Raw genomic sequence first — 18,594 nt, forward strand, 5'->3', positions numbered from 1 at the left:
GTGCCATCAATCCCTTCCCAATTTCTCTATGACTGCGGACACCAAACCATCTTCAAGTCATGGACTCAGTAACAACACGTACTTCTTAGTATCAGCACACTTAATGCACCCAGTTATATTAATTCCTTAACTAAAACTCTACCATAAGCCCTTGTTCACAACTGAGCAAGTTTCTTCCTTGGACCGTCTGCCACCAAACTACACAGCAAAAAGAACAGAATTCTCTTCCTTGAATATTATTCAGATAAATTATCCCTCGTCTAAGAAATTCACACTCATTTCTCTGGAGTCAAAAGTCAAATTCTTAGCACTGTGCATCTAGTCCTCCCATAAACTGTCATTTTACCTAAATTAAACTGACTAAATCTTCATTTTTGTCATGCTCTTATTCAAACTTTGTGGTCTAACTCAAAGCTTTTTAACATAACAGAAATCAGATGATCTATATATTTTTACTAACTTCTAATTCAAATGTAGCATTTCCATAGTAACAAACCATATTAGTTTAACAGTACCTGTGACAATGTTAACAATAGAAATTATATTTTAATGTGACAGTTGTTGCATATATCTTTAAAAATAGTTCATGCTCATCCTTCAAACTTATAGTAGTTAGTGGAAACAATGTTAGATGTTATTATTCAATATTTTAATGAAAGATACATATGTATTAGTGAATCATAAATTTGTTTTTATTATTTTAGTTAATATTTTTATTTAATTGGTTTCCTTGCTAATCTAAAGTAGCCAATTTTATGCACTTAAAATATTTTGAATTGAAGGAGTCCTTGGACAAAAAAAAAAAAAAAAAAAGGAACCCCTGGGTAATGGAATAATCATCTAGATTCCTCATAGATTCTTATATTAACAACTACTGCTGTTGGCCCAGAATTTGTCTGAGAAAGAGAAGACAAAGTAGATTTAAAACAAAACAAGTTAATGTATCTCAGCTTTTTTATTCACTCATCCACTGATGGACATTTGGGATGTTACCCAATCTTGGCTGCAATGAACATAAGGGTGCATATAATTATTCTGAATTAGAATTTCAGATTTCTTCAGATATATTCCAGGAGTGGAATTGCTGGATCATAAGGCCGTTCCATTTTTAATTTTTTTAGGCAACTCCATTCTGCTTTCCACAGTGGCTGCACCAGTCTGCATTCCCACCAACAGAGTGCAAGGGTTACTTTGCTCGACTCCGCATCAACATTTGTTGGTTGATTTGTTGATGATAGCCATTCTGAAATGTGTGAGGTGATATCTCACCATAGTTTTAATTTGCATTTCTCTGATTAGTGACATTGAGCATTTTTTCATATGTCTATTGTTTATCTATACATTTATACAATGGAATACTACTCAACTGTATAAAAAGAATGAAATCATACCCTTTGCAACAGCATGGATGGATCTGGAGAGCATTATGCTAAGTGAAATAAGCCACTCAAATGTGGAATCTAAAGAACAAAATAAACTAAGGAAGGAACTAGAAACAGACTCATAGAGAATAGACTGACAGCTGTCAGAGGGGAGGGCTGGATGAAAAAGGTGAAGAGATTAAGAAAATAAAATAAAAAAATAAAAAACACCCAAAAAACAAACAACAATAAACACCTCAGAGACAACAGTATTTTGATTACCAGTGGGAAAAAGGGGTGGGGGAGGTAGAAGAGGGTAGAAGGGGGGAATAAATGGTAATGGAAGGAGACTTGACTTGGAATGGTGAACACATAATACAATGTACATGTGTTGTATATATTATAGAATTGTACACCTGAAACCTATATAATTTTAAAATGAATGAAGATTTGTTTGTACTAATATAAAGTGATTGTTAAAATATACTATTGAGTAAAAAGAATCAAGATGCAAAACATAATCCTATCCAATAATAGACAAATATGCAAATTGACCATACCTCCGACACACCCACAAGCCACGCCCACCATCCAATCAGAGCGAGTATGCAAATTAACCCAAACCAAGATGGCTACAGCCACAGAGAGCAAGGTTTCCTAGGTAACAGAGGAAGCCAAGCTTTCTGCCAGCCGTTGCAGGCCTAAGCCTCCACTCAAGCTACAAAGTTTCAATTATAGAAGGTAAACAAATTCAAACAAATGGTGGCAGAATGGAGCTTGAGAGAGCAGGCCAGGGTTGCCGCCGGCAACAGGAGAAGCAAAGCTTTCCGCACACCCTGGCCGGGCTCACCTGCTTAAGGCTACAAAGTTTCAATTGTAGAAGGTGAATTAACTGCCACAGAAATGGCTGCCGCCCCAGAGGGAGCAGCAGGCTTGGCTCTGCTCCAGGCTACAAAGTTTCAATTGTAGAAGGAAAATAAATCCCAGATACTAGGGCCTCTGCTTGGGTTGCCAGGGGGCGTGGCTGGCCTGCAAACCACCACAGGCCGCTCGCTCAGGCCGCCCCATGCCCCAAGGGAACCCCAGCCTTATCTGTGACACCCTTCAGGGCAAACCAGCTGGCCCCCACCCCTGTACCAGGCCTCTATCCTATCTAATAAAAGAGTAATATGCAGATTGATCATCACTGCAACACACAATATAGCTGCCCCCATGTGGTCAAAGATCCTGCCCCCATGTGGACACAAGATGGCCACCACAAGATGGCCAGCAGGAGAGGGTAGTTGGGAGGCACCCGGCCTGCAAGGGAGGGCAGTTGAGAAGGACCAGGCCTGCAAGGGAGGGCAGTTGTAGGTGATCAACCCTGCAGGAGAGGGCAGTTAGGGGTGACCAGGCCGGTAGAGGAGGGAAGTTGGGGGCAAACAGGCTGGCAGCAGAGTGGTTAGGGGGTGATCAGGCTGGCAGGCAGAAGTGGTTAGGGGCAATCAGGCAGGCAGGCAGGCAAGCAGTTGGGAGCCAGCAGTCCTGGAGTGTGAGAGGGATGTCCGACTGCCCGTTTAGGCCCGATCCCTTGGATCGGGCCTAAACGGGCAGTCGGACATCCCTTGAGGGGTCCCAGATTGGAGAGGGTACAGGCTGGGCTGAGGGACAAGCCCCCTCCATGCACGAATTTCGTGCACCGGGCCTCTAGTAAATAAATAAAACAAAATGATTTATCCTAGCTGGTTGGAGTACTTGTTAGAAATCTAACATCATGGATTCCATCTCATTGTTTGCCAACTAAGGTTAATTGGCTCCAAGGCCATTTGGTCTGCCTCTCACCTTGGGAGTCATTTTAGTAATAGATCTTCAGTCATAGGAGGAATGGGGGAGAAACAAAGAAAAAGAAGACATTTAGATATGCTGCTTAAATGGAAACTATAAAAAATATGCTTTTTTTTGTTTGTTTCTACTGCATTTATTACTAATATAAAAAACGTTAAAAAGAAACAAAATTCATTTTCAGTTCTCCAACGGCTCTCACCCTCCCTCTTGCCCACACAACTCCTGACCCAAGGCCTCAGGGCCAGTTCAAGACTGAGTCTGCTCATGGCCGTGTTCACAGAAAACCACCAGCAGCAGTGCCGGAGGTGGGGGAGGGCAGGACTGTCCGGGCGGAGATTCACAGAGTTCACACGGAAGGCCCGGGGGCCTCCCAGGGACTGGGCTAAGGAGCTCGGCTGGGGAAACGGGGCAGGCCCGCCGGAGGCTGAGAGCACACCTCCTGGCCCGTGGCAAACCCAGAGAAAGTGGCCCCAGAAGAATGGGGGGCCAGGGGAGCAGTCTGGCGGGAAGTTCCCATGCTCCCTTGTTGGGGTGGGGAGAGCCTAGAGGCAGCCCAGCCTCCCTCGTTGGGGCAGAAACACTCTAGTGCGGAGAAGCCACAGAAATGCCACGGACACTGAGACAGGCTGCGGGGTGCGCTCATCCCGCACGGCGACCTCCGGGGAAACCCCGGGATCCCAGAGCAGGTGAGCGGGACCCCAGGCCAGACACCCCGGGGTTCCTCCAGCAGCTTGGCGCTGGGGCAGGGCTCGCACAGGGGGGCTGGCAACAGGCAGCAGAGGGCGTGGGGGGGTGGGGGGGGGGCAATGCTCCGGGCTCAGGACTTGAGGGCGGCGCTGCGGCTGGTGGACAGACACACAAGAGGCGGCACCTCGTCCGTCTCCTGCTCGGCCGTCAGTGGCGAGGGCCGAGGACCCAGGAGGCGGCCGAGGGAGCAGAGATGGGGGCCCGAAGGCGGGGCTCCGGAGGCCGGATCAGCAGAAAGAGTGCCCACCTACCCCAGGGATGCAACACAACTCTGAACCCCGAAAGGGGGAGGGGATCGGTGGGGTGGGGAACACAGGGCTGCTAGGTGACGGCTCCCTCCAGCCCCGCCGAGGAGGCAGAAGGCAGCCTCACAGCGGAGGCCCGTTGGCGCCTGGGTGGTAGAAGGCACAGAGGTCCGCATATCGACAGTGGCCCTTTTGGGCAAAGTGTCGGCAGACTGGGCGGTTAGACTTGTCTTCCAAAACCGGGGGCTCATCCTCGAGGGGACGGGCATTCTTGACAAGCGACCAGCTTTGGAGCCTTGGAGGATGTCTCCGTTCTTTGTGAAAGCCTCCCCTGGGGAGGCTCCCTGGGTCTGGTCCAGGAAACGGAGGCTCCGCACCGACCCCCCAACCTCGACCATATGGGCGAGACCTGGGGCCTGAGCCTCCCCACACTGGGCCTCTGCCCCGGGGAGGGGGTGGGAGACTCGGCCGTGGAGGAATCATCCGTCCCCGGGGTCCCGGGGGACCTCTGCGGGGAGCTGAAGTGGGGTCACCAGGCTTCCCATTGGCCATGGGGTCCCCAGCCTCCTCCCGCTCGGGCACCTGGGGCGGCGGCTGCAGCTGAGTCTGCTTCTTCCGTTTGGGCATCCTGGCGGCGGCGGCGGCGGGGCCCGGAGCGCGTGCTTCTCAATGTGCTTTTTCTTAGATATGAAAAAAACCTTTTATCTCACTAAACTGTTAAAAAATAAAAATACACATATTGAAAAAAAAACCACACTTTGATCTCAACACATTTATGTGCATCACCTTTCTACTCTATTACTGAACCTTTATAAAGACCCAATAGGTTTAAAATATTTAAAAGGATGTGAAGTTCTACGTCAAGCATCAATGAATTAATTTAAGAAGCTAATTGCCATATAAAAATATTATTCTTAATGACAGTACTGCCCGTGAATAATTTGTTCCTATCTAAAAATGTCCTCAGTCATTTATGTTTGGAATTCAAGCACTTCTATATGACAGTAAGGTCCACATTTCTTTTTCAGTTGTCTAGATTTTAGTTCATCTATTGACTCACATCTAGACCAGACAAGAAGTTTTCATTTCATTAACTAGTTTCTTTCTTCTTTTCTAAAAAATAAACTCTCTCCCACCACACTCACACCCCAGATAAATAGAAATTTTTACTTTTGCTCCAAGACAGGGTAATGATTCCCAAAAGATCTAAGGAAAAAATATTGTGTTTTATGTTATGATGATAATGAACTACATATTAAACTAATATGTGTCTGTCTAATAAACAGTTTTTGCATAAAAATTGGGATATAAAAGATACTTAAATAATATTATAAGAAAACTCTGCTATCTAACATATTAGGACTACAAATGCAAATGTACTATAGAAGACTTTTGGTGCAGTGTAGTTTTAAATTGTGCTTCAGAGCTAAAAAACACACTGCCTTGTATATCACTGAAGCTTCAGAGGGAAAAATAATATTAAAGGTTCACTAGCTCTAAGCCTTTATTTTTATTTTTTTTCTTTATTGATTAAGGTATTACATATGTGTCCTTAAACACCCCCCCCCCCCCATTGTGGGCCTTTATTTTTTTATTTTTTTTTAAATATATTTTATTGATTTTTTACAGAGAGGAAGAGAGAGGGATAGTTAGAAATATCGATGATAGAGAAACACCGATCAGCTGCCTCCTGCACACCCGCTACTGGGGATGTGCCCGCAACCAAGGTACATGCCCTTGACCGGAATCTAACCTGGGACCTTTCAGTCCACAGGCCGACGCTCCATCCACTGAGCCAAACCGGCTTCGGCATGGGCCTTTATTTTTAATGTTCACCTAAGAGACTTTGAAACTCTGGGTCTCTATTGGGAAAGTATAAAGTCATGAAAGATGGCATGGGGCCAGTTGACATCTCCAAGATTATAAATTAAGAATAAAATGAAAATTCTTCTGTAAGAACAAGACAAAAGCACCTACATGAGTCCTTCACATTTCCCACATATTTTATTTGTGGGGAAAAATCAGAAGAATTTTTCCTACACTAACACCAGCGTGTAGACATGAGAAGGCAGTAGAGGCACAGGACTATTTAACTCCATTTGGAGATGTTATGCATGTTTGAGCGCAACTAAACTCCAGCTGCTGCAATGAGCAGGCTTTTGGTGAGTGGGAAACTTAAGTCCTAGGAAATGTTGTCCCAGATAAAAAATAATGTATCATAGCTATTTGTATTAGAAAAAGTAGCATGATAATTAATTAAGATTCCTATTTTCTTAAAAATACCTTTGTCATATATCACAAAGACATGTGCCTTTAATACACTAAGAAAATAATGGCACAGAGACAGATCTGGGTTTTGAGTGTTGCTATAGTTCATTAGCTGTGAAAATTATTATAAGCTGGCACTCAGTAAATCTCTTTGTTGAATGAAAAAGGATCAGTTTCTCCAACTCTATAGGTTAAAAAAAAAAAAAAAAAAAAAAAAGAGTCGCAACCCTAAGAAGAAACCTGGTTGAATTTCTAAAGTTAATACTCGCCCCTCTTTGTGGATATTAAGACAGAATCAAAACAAATTAAAAGCAGGGACATGGACAACCTCCAGAGGACAGATACACTGGACCACTGAACAAACAGAAACCCCCCTGGTGGGAAAACATGAATGTGCAGTTGATGAACTCCATGCTTCCAATAGTCAAGAAAATTATTTTCTAGTCCCTGTCTTGTGTCCAGTATAAAATATGATACCCTTTAAGACTTTAGAACCTGTATTGAACAATGATTACTTAATCATATTAATGAGCAGCAGTTCATAATCTCAAGTTTTACCATCCTGTGCCAGAAGATGATGAAACGTTCACTAGAATATTCTAACTGGACATATGACATAGCTTTTTGCAACTCCACGTAGGCATGTTGCAGACAAGTCTTCCAAAGTAACCATAGCCATGAACTGGGTTTGGTATGACTTCCTGAAGAGATTTAAACAAAATTCAAGCACTGTGTATTATACATAGTTATGGGGTAGACAGAATATGAACATTATATTACGGAAGGTGTAGGTGAAGAAGGAGGAAGAGTTGGAGAAAAGGCTCAGAAAGAGAAAAATGGAAATGGTGGGTGAGTGAATTGTGGAATAATAGAAGAGAGATGAGTTTCAGGGATTGGATGCAATGTAGCAAAGAGAAAAGGTGGTTAAATTAATGCATCAAAAGTAACAGTTCAATGTTTCTAATTATCTGCAGTTTTGTGTTGAAAAACTCAAACTTTCCTAATATCCCCTGAAAACTGTTCAGAGCTGAACCTACAGGAATGCTAACTCTTGCTGACAGTGCTTCATGGACCACCTTATATGCAGAGCCAGAATGCCTTTGTTGTGTTAATTACTCACAGACATTGGAAGAATGGCAGGATTGGGAGTGAAAACGGTTACTCTCAGGTCCACAATTCCATATCTGCTCTCTAAATCCCAAAGTTATTTTTTCATTTGGCTTTAAAACTTGATCTGAATTAATGTGACACTATTCATAGTCTTTATTTTGACCTACGTGACCATTATACATTTTGCTACAGAAATGTTCATGTGTTTGGTTATAGGTGCTGCCCCAAACCCCAACTGGGGTTATTATATAACATGCAGTATATACATTATATTCCTCATGTAACAACTGAAAAATTACGACTTCTGAAACATCTGGCCCCAAGGGTTCTGGGAAAGGGCTTGCAGACATGTTCAACTTTACTGTATCCTGGACAAGGCTTCGCCCTTTGCTGTGAGTGGGTCCTAGTGTGACAGTCACCTAGCAGAAAATATTTGCCTCTCAAATGAGAAACTACTGCTGAGATCAGGGAATGTACATATGTGTTTTTCAGTCTCTTGGATTTTATAGCAAGACTAGAGGCCTGGTGCATGAAAATTCATGCACTGGAGGGGGGTCCCTCAGCCCGGCCTCCCCGTCTCACAGACCTGGAGCCCTCAGGGGGGGAAGGTGACCCGTCGATCAGGGTAAGGCGATGCCCCATCACACTTCTGCTGCTACCACTGCCGGCAGCGCAAGCCTCGGCTGGCCCTGGTTACCTGAGCCTCGGGAGGCCCTGGGCAGCTGGGCAGTCGCCATCCAAGGCTTGCCTGCACCTCGGGCCAGCCCTGGGCAGCTTGGGGGCTGAAGGGACTGGGGGACTCCGGAGGCAGGCGTGCGGAGTGGCCGGGCCCACCTGGGGGCGGGACCGGCCTTGCCGCACGCCTGCTGCCCCAGCAGGGCTGAGGGGATTGGGCACCGCCATCTTTGAGGGCATGCCAGTCAATTAGCATATTCCCTCATTGGCTGTGGGTGCTGCCATCTTTGCAACAGTGCGAGGGTCAATTAGCATATTCCCTCTTTATTAGATAGGATTTTCAAGATAGAACTAAGAAAATGCCTAAGATGATCAAGTTGTCCTTCCCAAAGAATAAGACCCAGATGAAGAAAACATGTTAGAAGAAAACTAAATAAAAGAGCAAAACCTGGAAGAGAAGATGAACATCAAATCAAATCAATGAGGACAGTTGTTTTATTTTGCCTTAAAATTCAAGGTGGCAAGTTTCCTTTACATAGTTTGCTTCATGAACAAGATGTAAACTTTATATATTTCAATCTTAAAACAGTTTGTAGAAACCTTAATATGTTTTGTAGAAACTAATGCATTTTAGAAGTTGAAAAAATAATTATTTTAAAATAAAATCTATTTAAAAAATATTTGGAATAAAATATAATAAAAAACCATATAGAGATCTATAGCCAAAAGCTAAGATATAAAGAAAGGAGGAAGAAGAAATAGACTAAGAATCCATAGGTAAGGAAAGCCAGAGTAATAAAGAATAAGCTTTATTCAAAGCTTTCTAGCAATGAGGGAAGTTAGGCAAATATGTAACTCCCCTCTCATTTTATGTATCTAAAACAGGAGGAACCTTTCTGGAAAAAAATATCTGATTTGGGGAATTAAGAAAAATCAGCATGAACATCATTGGATAAGAAGCTGGCACCTTCTATTGCAGATTTACCCACACAGAGAATTATTAACCATATGAATATTCTGTCACAAATTACTAAATAGCTACCTTTATTGAAGTAACTAAATGAGAAAAAATTGAAGGATACCACTCAATTGAAAGAAAATCTAGGATATTTAAATCAATAAACATTTAGCACTGGACTCTACTTCTTAGGGGCAGGGGCAAGCTTTCAAATATACATTCTAATTCCAAATGCCCAGCACAGAAATGATAAACATTTGCTGATTGAATGCTTGAGCAGGGCTTTGGGGTTAATGTAAAGATTTTTCTTCAGAGAGTCCAGCAATTTGTTTTTAAGTGAGTATTCTGTTGTTGGAGAACTAAAGGCTATTTTTAACGATCTTATTCAGTTAGCACGGCAGGCAGTTACAGACAGTGGAGAATTATGTGTCCAGCCACACAAGACATTTTAAGACCTATGAGTCTTCTCCAAACACAATGTTATAAAATGTCCTTTTGCTAAAAATACTAGAATCAAGTAATTATCTACTTTTGAATTTTAATGAATAGGCCATCTGTTCATTCAAATTGAAAAAATGAAAATTTTCTACAAATTAACTACTACTGGAGATAGCCTCTGTGACTAAATCTGCCTCATTGTTTTCTGTTATATTAAACCTAAAGGTGACAGATAGCATATTACACCAAGTTTTGTAAACTAGACTATGGAAAAGTGTGGTTTTTTGTTTGTTTTTGTTTTTTCTGATAATGGACTAATCATACTATCTGTTCCTTTGACAGGCTATATTTACCAATTATCAAAGACTAATTTTTATTACAATACTTTCCACACTATTAACAGTTTTATTAGTAATGATTATGACAAAGAGTTAACTCTAATCATACTGTTTTTGAGGGGGGCGGGGATTATCACTATAATGGTGAACAACAATTGTTCTCAATCTCCTCATCTTCCTTTCCAAGAGCATTTTGTTTTCTTTGTAGTGTGCTCTCCAATATGGCAGCCATTTGCCACATGTGGCTATTTAGATGTAAAGTAATTTAAAATAAAATAAAATGTAAAATTCATTTCTTCAGTTTCACTAGCCACTGGTCAAATGCTACATCTGGCTGCCATACTGACTGTGCAGAATATTTACATATTACAGAAAGTCATACTGGACGGCACTCTGACATCCTTCTTACACCATTCAAAAGGAGACAACGGGCCCAAAATAAAGGCATTTACGCTCTTCCCACCTCCCCCCCCCCCTCGCCATCATTACACTGAGACTTAACTTCATTCCAGTTTCCGCTCTCATGGAAATAGAATCTTAAACTAGTCAGCCTTGAATCACCTGCTTAACACAAGTGAAATAATCCACCTGCCAGGCCTCTACCACTTCCTAAAGGAAAGTCACCTTGAAATAACCACCCACCTTTTCCCTTGGCATAACTTTTCTTTCCCCCTCTCTCTTCTGCCTGTGTGTCTTCCATTTTGTGCAGCTTCTCAGAGCTCTTTCCTATCTGCTAGTTTGGATGTTTGTCCTATTGAAATAGACTTTTTTTTTTTCCCTCCAGTAAACTCTTAAAGTGTTTAATATGCTTCAATTTATCTTTTAACATCTCTAACCATCATCCCTCTGAAGAATCATTACTTGTTTCACCAATGAAGACTGACTTTTTTACTTATCCACTCAGCCGTATTTCTTCCTTTTTAAAACCATACTCAAGATATACCCCTAACACTCACACTTGGCTCTTCAAAAGATCACACTTCCTATTATTAGTTGATTTATCTTTTAGTTTTTAAAGTTCTTAGGAGAAAAACGATAAGTTTTGTGAAACAAAAACCAATGCTGGTGGCGCTTTATAAATTATGCATGATAGCAGCATGACTTTGGCAGAAAAATATACTACATTCATACCAGCACCTGAAGATTTCAGTCTAATTAAATGTGAAAATACTATTACATTCTGAAATTATATCTAAGTGATCGAATTAGTATGCCTAATATTACATTTACAGAAAGTACCCAAGATGCTTTTAGAAATGAGCTTGCTTCGTCTTCCCTTATTATCTTCAAAAGAAAGCAGGTTCTCTGCACACTATGATTAACTCATTGAACTAGGGATGAACCATCTCATTTGAACTTATTTAATAGCAGCTTTATTTATTTATTTTTAACATTTATTAGCATTTATTTTATGTGGAATTTACTCCTGGGCCATAAGTTTTTGCTTCCTCAATTTCTTCTGGGATATCTTTTTCTTCTGTGCAACCTCCTCTTATGGTTTAGGAACAATCTGTTCTTTTTCAGTAGAATCATCTCAGTGTGGCTGGGAGAGCTAAGTGTGGGTTAATCCACCCATGAGCTCTGTACATTCTGTGCCACATCTTGGGAGTTTATTCACCAGGATGAGCTCAATGACCAGAGAATCTACATCTAAACCCTTAAGTAAAGCACTACTCTCTGTATTTTTAAGCAAGTGCAGCAAAAATTCAGCACTCTTTTTGGGGCTGAAACTGGATCTCTGACATAACCCAAGGGGTCCTGGATTGTGAGAGGGTGCAGGCCAGGCCAAGGGACCCCACCAGTTCACGAATCCGTGCACCGGGCCTCTAGTATGCATATAAGATCTTTGGTTAATCTCTTCCCACTTTCCCCCTCCCCACTTTCCACTGAGATTCATCAGTCTGTTCCATGTTTCCACGCCTGTGCGATGAGCATCTGTCCCCTGGTCGTCAGTGCGTGTCATAACTACCGGTCGAACAGTTGCATGGGTGAATGGTCGCTTAGGCTTTTATACATATAGATGTTCTTCTTTAGCATAATATCTGTAAAATGTTAAGTACTGATGCCTATTTCACAGCCCAGGTCAAGTAAATGAAGCCCTTTAGAGTGTGGGGTGCTGATTTCTATAGTTCCTTGCACTCCCCAGGCTGTTTTTATTTGCTAACAGTTTAGGCTTCAGGACCACGGTAACTCATACAATATCTGATAAAACAAACAAATAACCCTATAAACAAAACAACACTGGTCTATATGGATGGAACTGGAGAGCATTATGCTATGTGAAATAAGCCAGTCAGTAAAAGAAAAATACCACATGATCTCACTCATTTGTGGAATATAAAGAACATTATAAACTAATGAAAAAGAAATAGATACAGAGGCAAGGAAGCATCGAACAGACTGTCAAACTACAGCGGGAAGGCTGGGGAGGGTTGGGAGGCGGAGGTAAGAGATCAACCAAAGGACTTGTATGCATGCATATAAGCATAACCAAAGGACACAAGACATTGGGGGGGAGGGGGAGAGGAGTAAGGGGATGTGCCCGGGGTTAGGGGAGGCCAGGGAAAGGTCAATGGGGGGAAAAAAGAGACATGTACTACTATTTGTAATACTTTAAACAATAAAATAAAGTTTAAACAAAAATCAACTAGGTAATTAAATTAGGGTAATCACAAATGGAACTAATTATTCTTTAAAACATTTAACATTTTTTAGTAAGAGTACTAAAAACATAGTGTTTCAGAATTGACAAAGACATAGAACAAACAAAAATTGTTTCAAAAACAAACTTGCAGCACAAACCTTGAATTAGAAATGGATTCCCAGATTATGAATAGTTAATTAGCTCACTGTCCATTCACACAGTAATCAAATATTGAACAAGTGAACTTTTGTGACTAAATTACTATGCAGATTCTTTTCTGCCAAAAATAATAAAAAGAGTAAAACTTCCTAAGTTCAACTAAGAATAACTCTGAATAGTTTCAGTTGGGAAGTTTATTAAAGTTAGAAAACTGAATTCTAATGTGCTTCTACATTTTTAGTAAAGAGATGTTGAAATCTGAAAGAAATAGCCTCAAGGCAAGAATCAGTATTCTGAATATATAAAGCTGAAAAGTAGAGGATATAAGAGACCAAATTATAAATCTTAGATTAAGAAGGATGAGAATTAGAAAATAACTCAGGAGACCAATTTCCTCAGCGTCAACAAATGTTAGCACTAAAATATACATTCAAAGTCATAATATTCAACCTCTGATTTTACAAATGAGAAAAATTATGTCCCAAGAAATGAAAAAGAAAGAATAGAATGAGAACTAGAACTAGAACTAGAAATCGACAAAGAGGTCTTAGATTACTCAACTATGGTATTCACTTATCTCATACTTTAGTTTCTCATTCATAGATTCACTAAATTGACAAAATAGAAAACTGAGACTGTCTACATGAGAATAAAAGATTAGCTCTTAGGTATTCATTGTTTAGATGCTTTCTCTCAGTAAACCCCCCACTATGATCACCATCCAATATCAGAACAGAACATACAAATGAAACAGCACCTACAGAGGTTAGGGAGGACCATGGACTTAAGAAAAAATTACAAAGGAATATTTACTCCAGGAACCAGGGTTTCTTTCCAATTACCCCACATTTATCTCATAAAATTTAAAAGATAAATATGTCAAATATGTTTATTATACCCATTCTTTTTGTCATTTTATAGGCTTCAATTCTATGTTTTTTTCAGTTTCATTTCCTTGAGATAGGGCCCCGAAAATTGTTTCCCTGGAATTTTCACCTTTTTGGCTGTTTTAGTTGCCCTCTTGCAACTTCTTTAAGTGACATCTACTTTTTCCAGAAAAGTGTCTCTAGAAAGATTCTGTAAGCAAAGAAATGCCATAGCATTGACCATAGTAGAAACATCCAAGGAACAAATACAATGATTTGACTGTTTAAGCTTATAGCGACCCTTTGGGCCAATGTTATGATGAGATCATTTACAGTGATCACAAACTCGAATTCTAATATTGAAGTTAGTTGCTATGTGTTTATACTCATAATTGAGTTTGGGTAAATTTCCCTCAAAATGTTTTTGCTTCATGCTAATATTGAAGAAGTTCTGGTGCTTTATGCACTCCTGCAATCTCTTGAAAGCATTCTGTTTTCCCCCAATCTTAATATTTTCCAAGACAGCAGAATTATGTCTACTCCTCATATAAAAATACTTAAGTAAAATAAACTCTCAAATATACCATTGCCTACCCTTTACCCAGAGAAATGTGTATTTTGTATAGAATTTTACTAAAAATATCAGGCTATCCTAATACTCTTTGAAGAAAAGATGCAACATGAAAAATTGAATAAAATGTAAGAGTTGGTGTCCAAAGAGCTCTGCATTTGTCCCGGCTCAGTAAGGACGAAGTAGATTATATGAGTTTAACTTTCCATGGTTCCAACATTCATCTGCAAATCGATCCAGCATAGCTACAAGTCCAATTCGATGTTTATATAATTCTTAAATGTTTACCTAAAAAATTGCTTGTGGAATATCAGCTACTTTTCAGTGTTTCATTTAAGAGCAGCTGACTTAAAGAATTCTCCAAGTTCAGCAAATGTATTTTTATAAAAATGTATAGGGCAAAAGCTAACATTTTGTGCATCTTAGAGACCTACTTTGCACTACGCAACCTGAGTCACTTGCATAGAAAGAAAAAAAATTATTTTTAAAGCCAATTGGGCCAGAATGGCTCCTGGGTTCATCACATTCCTGCTTGGAAACCCCAGAGAAGGACATCCTGCTCTTGAGAATCTCAGAGAGCTGCAATGGGTATTTGCAAGGCTAAAATGTTAGATTGGTGTTTGCTGAGGAAAATTTACATATCTAGAACATTACTAAAGCTACTCGTATAGTTCCTGACTGTATTTGGAGACCCACTGATCCTGTATTTTAATGTTTTACATAGAACATCAAACTGAGGTCTGTAGGTAGGACAGGAGTTCTTCAGTTCAGAGCAGAGAACTATAAGATAGCAATGCCACCAATGCAAAGGTGGAGATGCAGATGCTAGATGTGGAATAGGAACTAAGACTTGTGCTCTACTGTCTAGTAGTGGTAAGAATTAATGGTTGGAACTTACAGTGAGGTGATTTTAAGAGACAGAAGTCCTTTTAAATATTTTTATCTCATTCTGTCTTAGCACAATTAAAATGCAGAGATTAGGAATAATTGTCCAGATCTGATAAAGAGATTGAGCTATGGTGCCCCTCACAGGTACTACCTGACTGCTTATGACATGGGTATCAGTGCTCCCAGCTCCTAGCACATGACGCTACCATACCAGCATGTGAAAGTCCTAGATATTTTGTAAGAGGAGCAAAATATTCTCTGAAACTAGCCATTGGACTGCAACATTAATTTCCTAATATGTTTCAGAATTCAGATAGGAAACTGCCAATTTGATTGGTTTCTCATTTTTGAAAAAATAATTCCCAACTAGTTATTAGTTCCAGGTGGTTTTTTAGCTCTTTTGATTAATCAGATTTGCCCTTCACTACACTCTGGGCATTTCCCTACAGAAAATCAAGTCCACTATTTAATCTGTGAAACTGTTCATTTATAAATTTACAATTTGAAGTACCTCATGTACAATAAATCTGGGCTTGGTAATGACCTAGGCCTTCAGAATTTCTAAACAGAAGGCAGCTACTGTGGGACAGAGCCTTGAATGGCCAGTAGAACAAATTTAAATCAGATAAATGTAAGCTACAAACACAAGCTATCAAAATAAATAGAATATAAGGACTATAAAAGAAATTTAAAGGGAATAAATGTAAACTATAAAAATAAGTATTTATCCAAAAATAACCTCAGCCAAGTAAATTATCACTAGTGATAAGTCTTGCTGATAGGATATACCCCTGATATGATGTGATGAAAATGGAACTTTACCTCCGTGGTCTCCCTATAAATATAACATAATCCTGGTATAATCATAATGAAAACATACAAATTCCAATTGAGGAACATTCTACAAAATTTCTGACCAGTACCCTCAAAACTGTTAAGGTCATCAAAAGACAAAAGTCTGAGAAACTGTCACAGCCAAGAGGAGCCTAAGAAGAATAAATTTAAAGTGGTACCTTCAATAGGATCCAGGAACAGAAAAAGAACATTTAGGTAAAAGTCTAACAAAATGGGAGTAAAGTTTTAGTTACTGATCAATATTGGTTCACTAATTCTGAAATTTACCATATGAATTTAAGTAAGATGTTTGTCAAAGGGAAAACTGGGTGCAGAGTATACGGGAATTCTCTACTATCTTCGCAGCCTTTTTGGTAAGTCTACAACTATTCTTAAAGAAAGTTTATTCTTTAAAAACAGTGTTGCTTTCAACTAGTGCTTTCCAAACATTAATGTACATACAAATCACCTGGGATCTTATTAAATGAAGACTCTGGGGTTGGGCAGGGCCCAATATTCCAGTTCAAATATGCTCCCAGGTGAGACCAATATCACCGGTCCAAGGTCCAGTTTGAGTAGCGAGGTTCTTAATCTAGTACAGGATTCCTCAACCTCTGTACAATGGACATTTGGGGCTAGGCAATTCTCTGTTCTGGCAACTGTCCTCTGCATCATAAAATGTTTAGCAGTATCCCTGGCCTCTACCCATTAGATGACAATAGCACCCCTTTCATCCAATTGTAACAACCAAAAATGTCATCAGACACTGCCAAGTATTTCCTGTGGGGAAAGGGGAGGGTAACCCCCATTTGAAAACAACTGATTTAAAGCACTTATTAAAATATGATTTTTAAGGAGCTACTTAGCGGAAATAAAAACACAATGTCTTTATTTATCAAATATTTGAATGCCTAGTATGTTCCAGGCTTCTAGAAAATTATCTACAATTAGTTTATCAAGTTCAGTTGCTAGGAATCATCTATTTACTGTCACTGTAAATAATGCTTTAAAGTGTTTCTGTATTTTAGAAACATTTAAAAAAGTTGTGTGACATAAGCAAAGTAAACAGCAAGATAGGGAACTACAAGATAAATATTAGCCCCTGGATAAGGCATTTCCAATTAAAGCTGAAGGTAAGTTTGGATGCCACAAGCTGAATACATTTGTATAGCACTGAACAATTTAGAGAATGTCTGTCTATGTGTCATCATCTCATTTGAGCCTGCTCAGTACCCTTAGAAAGATACACTATCCCAGTTCAGGAAAAGGCTCACAGCAGTCACTTGCTCAGTATCAAAAGAAAATTAAAGTAGAACCAAGATCACATGCAGGTGTTCCAAATTCGGTAACAAGGTCGAGCTCCTAATTCCATGTCTGGTAGCTGTGATTCAGGCAACCTGGCAAGTCAGTTAACTATTCTGAACACTACATTCTTTACTCTTGTAATAGAGATAAGAGAATTTAGCGTACACGTTTCTAGTGATGACTGGATGGCTTATGTGTAGGCAATGAGTGTGCACTGTGTTCAGAAAACGACGTTTACACATGTTATTTAATCTCACCTAAGTGCACTTAATTGAGACTCCGGAAAGCCAAATTAAACATGCCTGTTGGTTCTGAGGCTCATACCTAGAGGGTGACAGCAGTATTATATCCAACTGTTAAGGCTGTTTGCAATCGGCATGCCCTCAGTTCACCCGTTCTTGAAGAATTCATTAAGAACCATTTGCAGTATGACCTACAAAGTTAAAGGCAATTTGAAATGACTTTCGTAAGTTCAATGGGTGCTAGTCACACCCTTTCCCCAGGCACCTCAGGAGGGAGGAGGAATCAGTGAGCCGCAGTTCCTCTCATTTATCCACCATGTGTCTTTAAAGGCTGATTTGAGAGAACTGCAGCCGCAGTAGGTAGACAAGGGAATACAAAAGTGCGAACGGAGGAATTCCACAGCTGGTGTTTACATACTTAAACACAGATGTGCACACAAACCAAAGGCACGGACTCCTTCCCTTTCTTCTTATGCGTGTCCCTCTGCGGACAGCACATTGATCAACAGCTCAGTAGCTGATAATTACTTTGCACCTGCCATATGCCAGGGACTGAGGTGGAAAAAAGCATAGAGACGGACTCTCTCATTTTCCCAAACACTCTTCAGAGGAGTTACTGTCTTTTTTTTTTTAGATAACTGATGAATAGAGAAGTTAAATTATTTGTTGAAAGTCACAGTTAGTGGGCAAACCAGCTCAAAACTCATTATGTTTTAGTACCTGTTCAGTTTCCTCCAGGACTTAGGTTCTCTCTACACCCTGAGTCAGGGTCCTAAGATTCTTAGGCAAGTATCCTAGGAGCATGAGTGGTGTCTGCACAACACACCCAGGGCCCAGAAGAAAGAGAGCAAGCTCAGGCCACCACATAACTCCCTGCCCGCCTTTAAGGGGCTCGGCGCAGATCACGCTGTGATAAAGTACCTGTTGACTTTTCTGGAATTTCCACCATACGTCATGATCCATGAGTTTAACTTGCTCACCACACCACCCCCACCTCCCAGCACAGTACCTGGCACAGCGACTCATGGAAGTAAGTTAAAAAAAGAAAGAAAACATAAGTGCACATAACCTCAATGAGAAGACACCGGGAAGACCACGAGCCAGACCAATAGGATTCCCCA

General features: G+C 40.4%; 2 protein-coding genes across 3 annotated transcripts in view; both read right to left on the bottom strand.

The window, feature by feature from the left end:
* Window positions 1-18,594, bottom strand: part of PRKG1 (protein kinase cGMP-dependent 1) — a 1,114,160-nt gene that overhangs the window by 681,734 nt on the left and 413,832 nt on the right. The window lies entirely within an intron of this gene.
* Window positions 4,301-4,810, bottom strand: LOC307112374 (proline-rich protein 3-like; the record flags this gene model as incomplete). The annotated part of the gene is made up of 1 exon (XM_079793000.1): window positions 4,301-4,810. The coding sequence occupies exon 1, from the start codon at window positions 4,802-4,804 to the stop codon at window positions 4,301-4,303; it is 504 nt and encodes a 167-aa protein (XP_079649126.1). The 5' UTR covers window positions 4,805-4,810.

Source organism: Cnephaeus nilssonii (assembly GCF_951640355.1).
Source record: "Cnephaeus nilssonii genome assembly, chromosome: 16".
Taxonomy (NCBI): Eukaryota; Metazoa; Chordata; class Mammalia; order Chiroptera; family Vespertilionidae; genus Cnephaeus; species Cnephaeus nilssonii.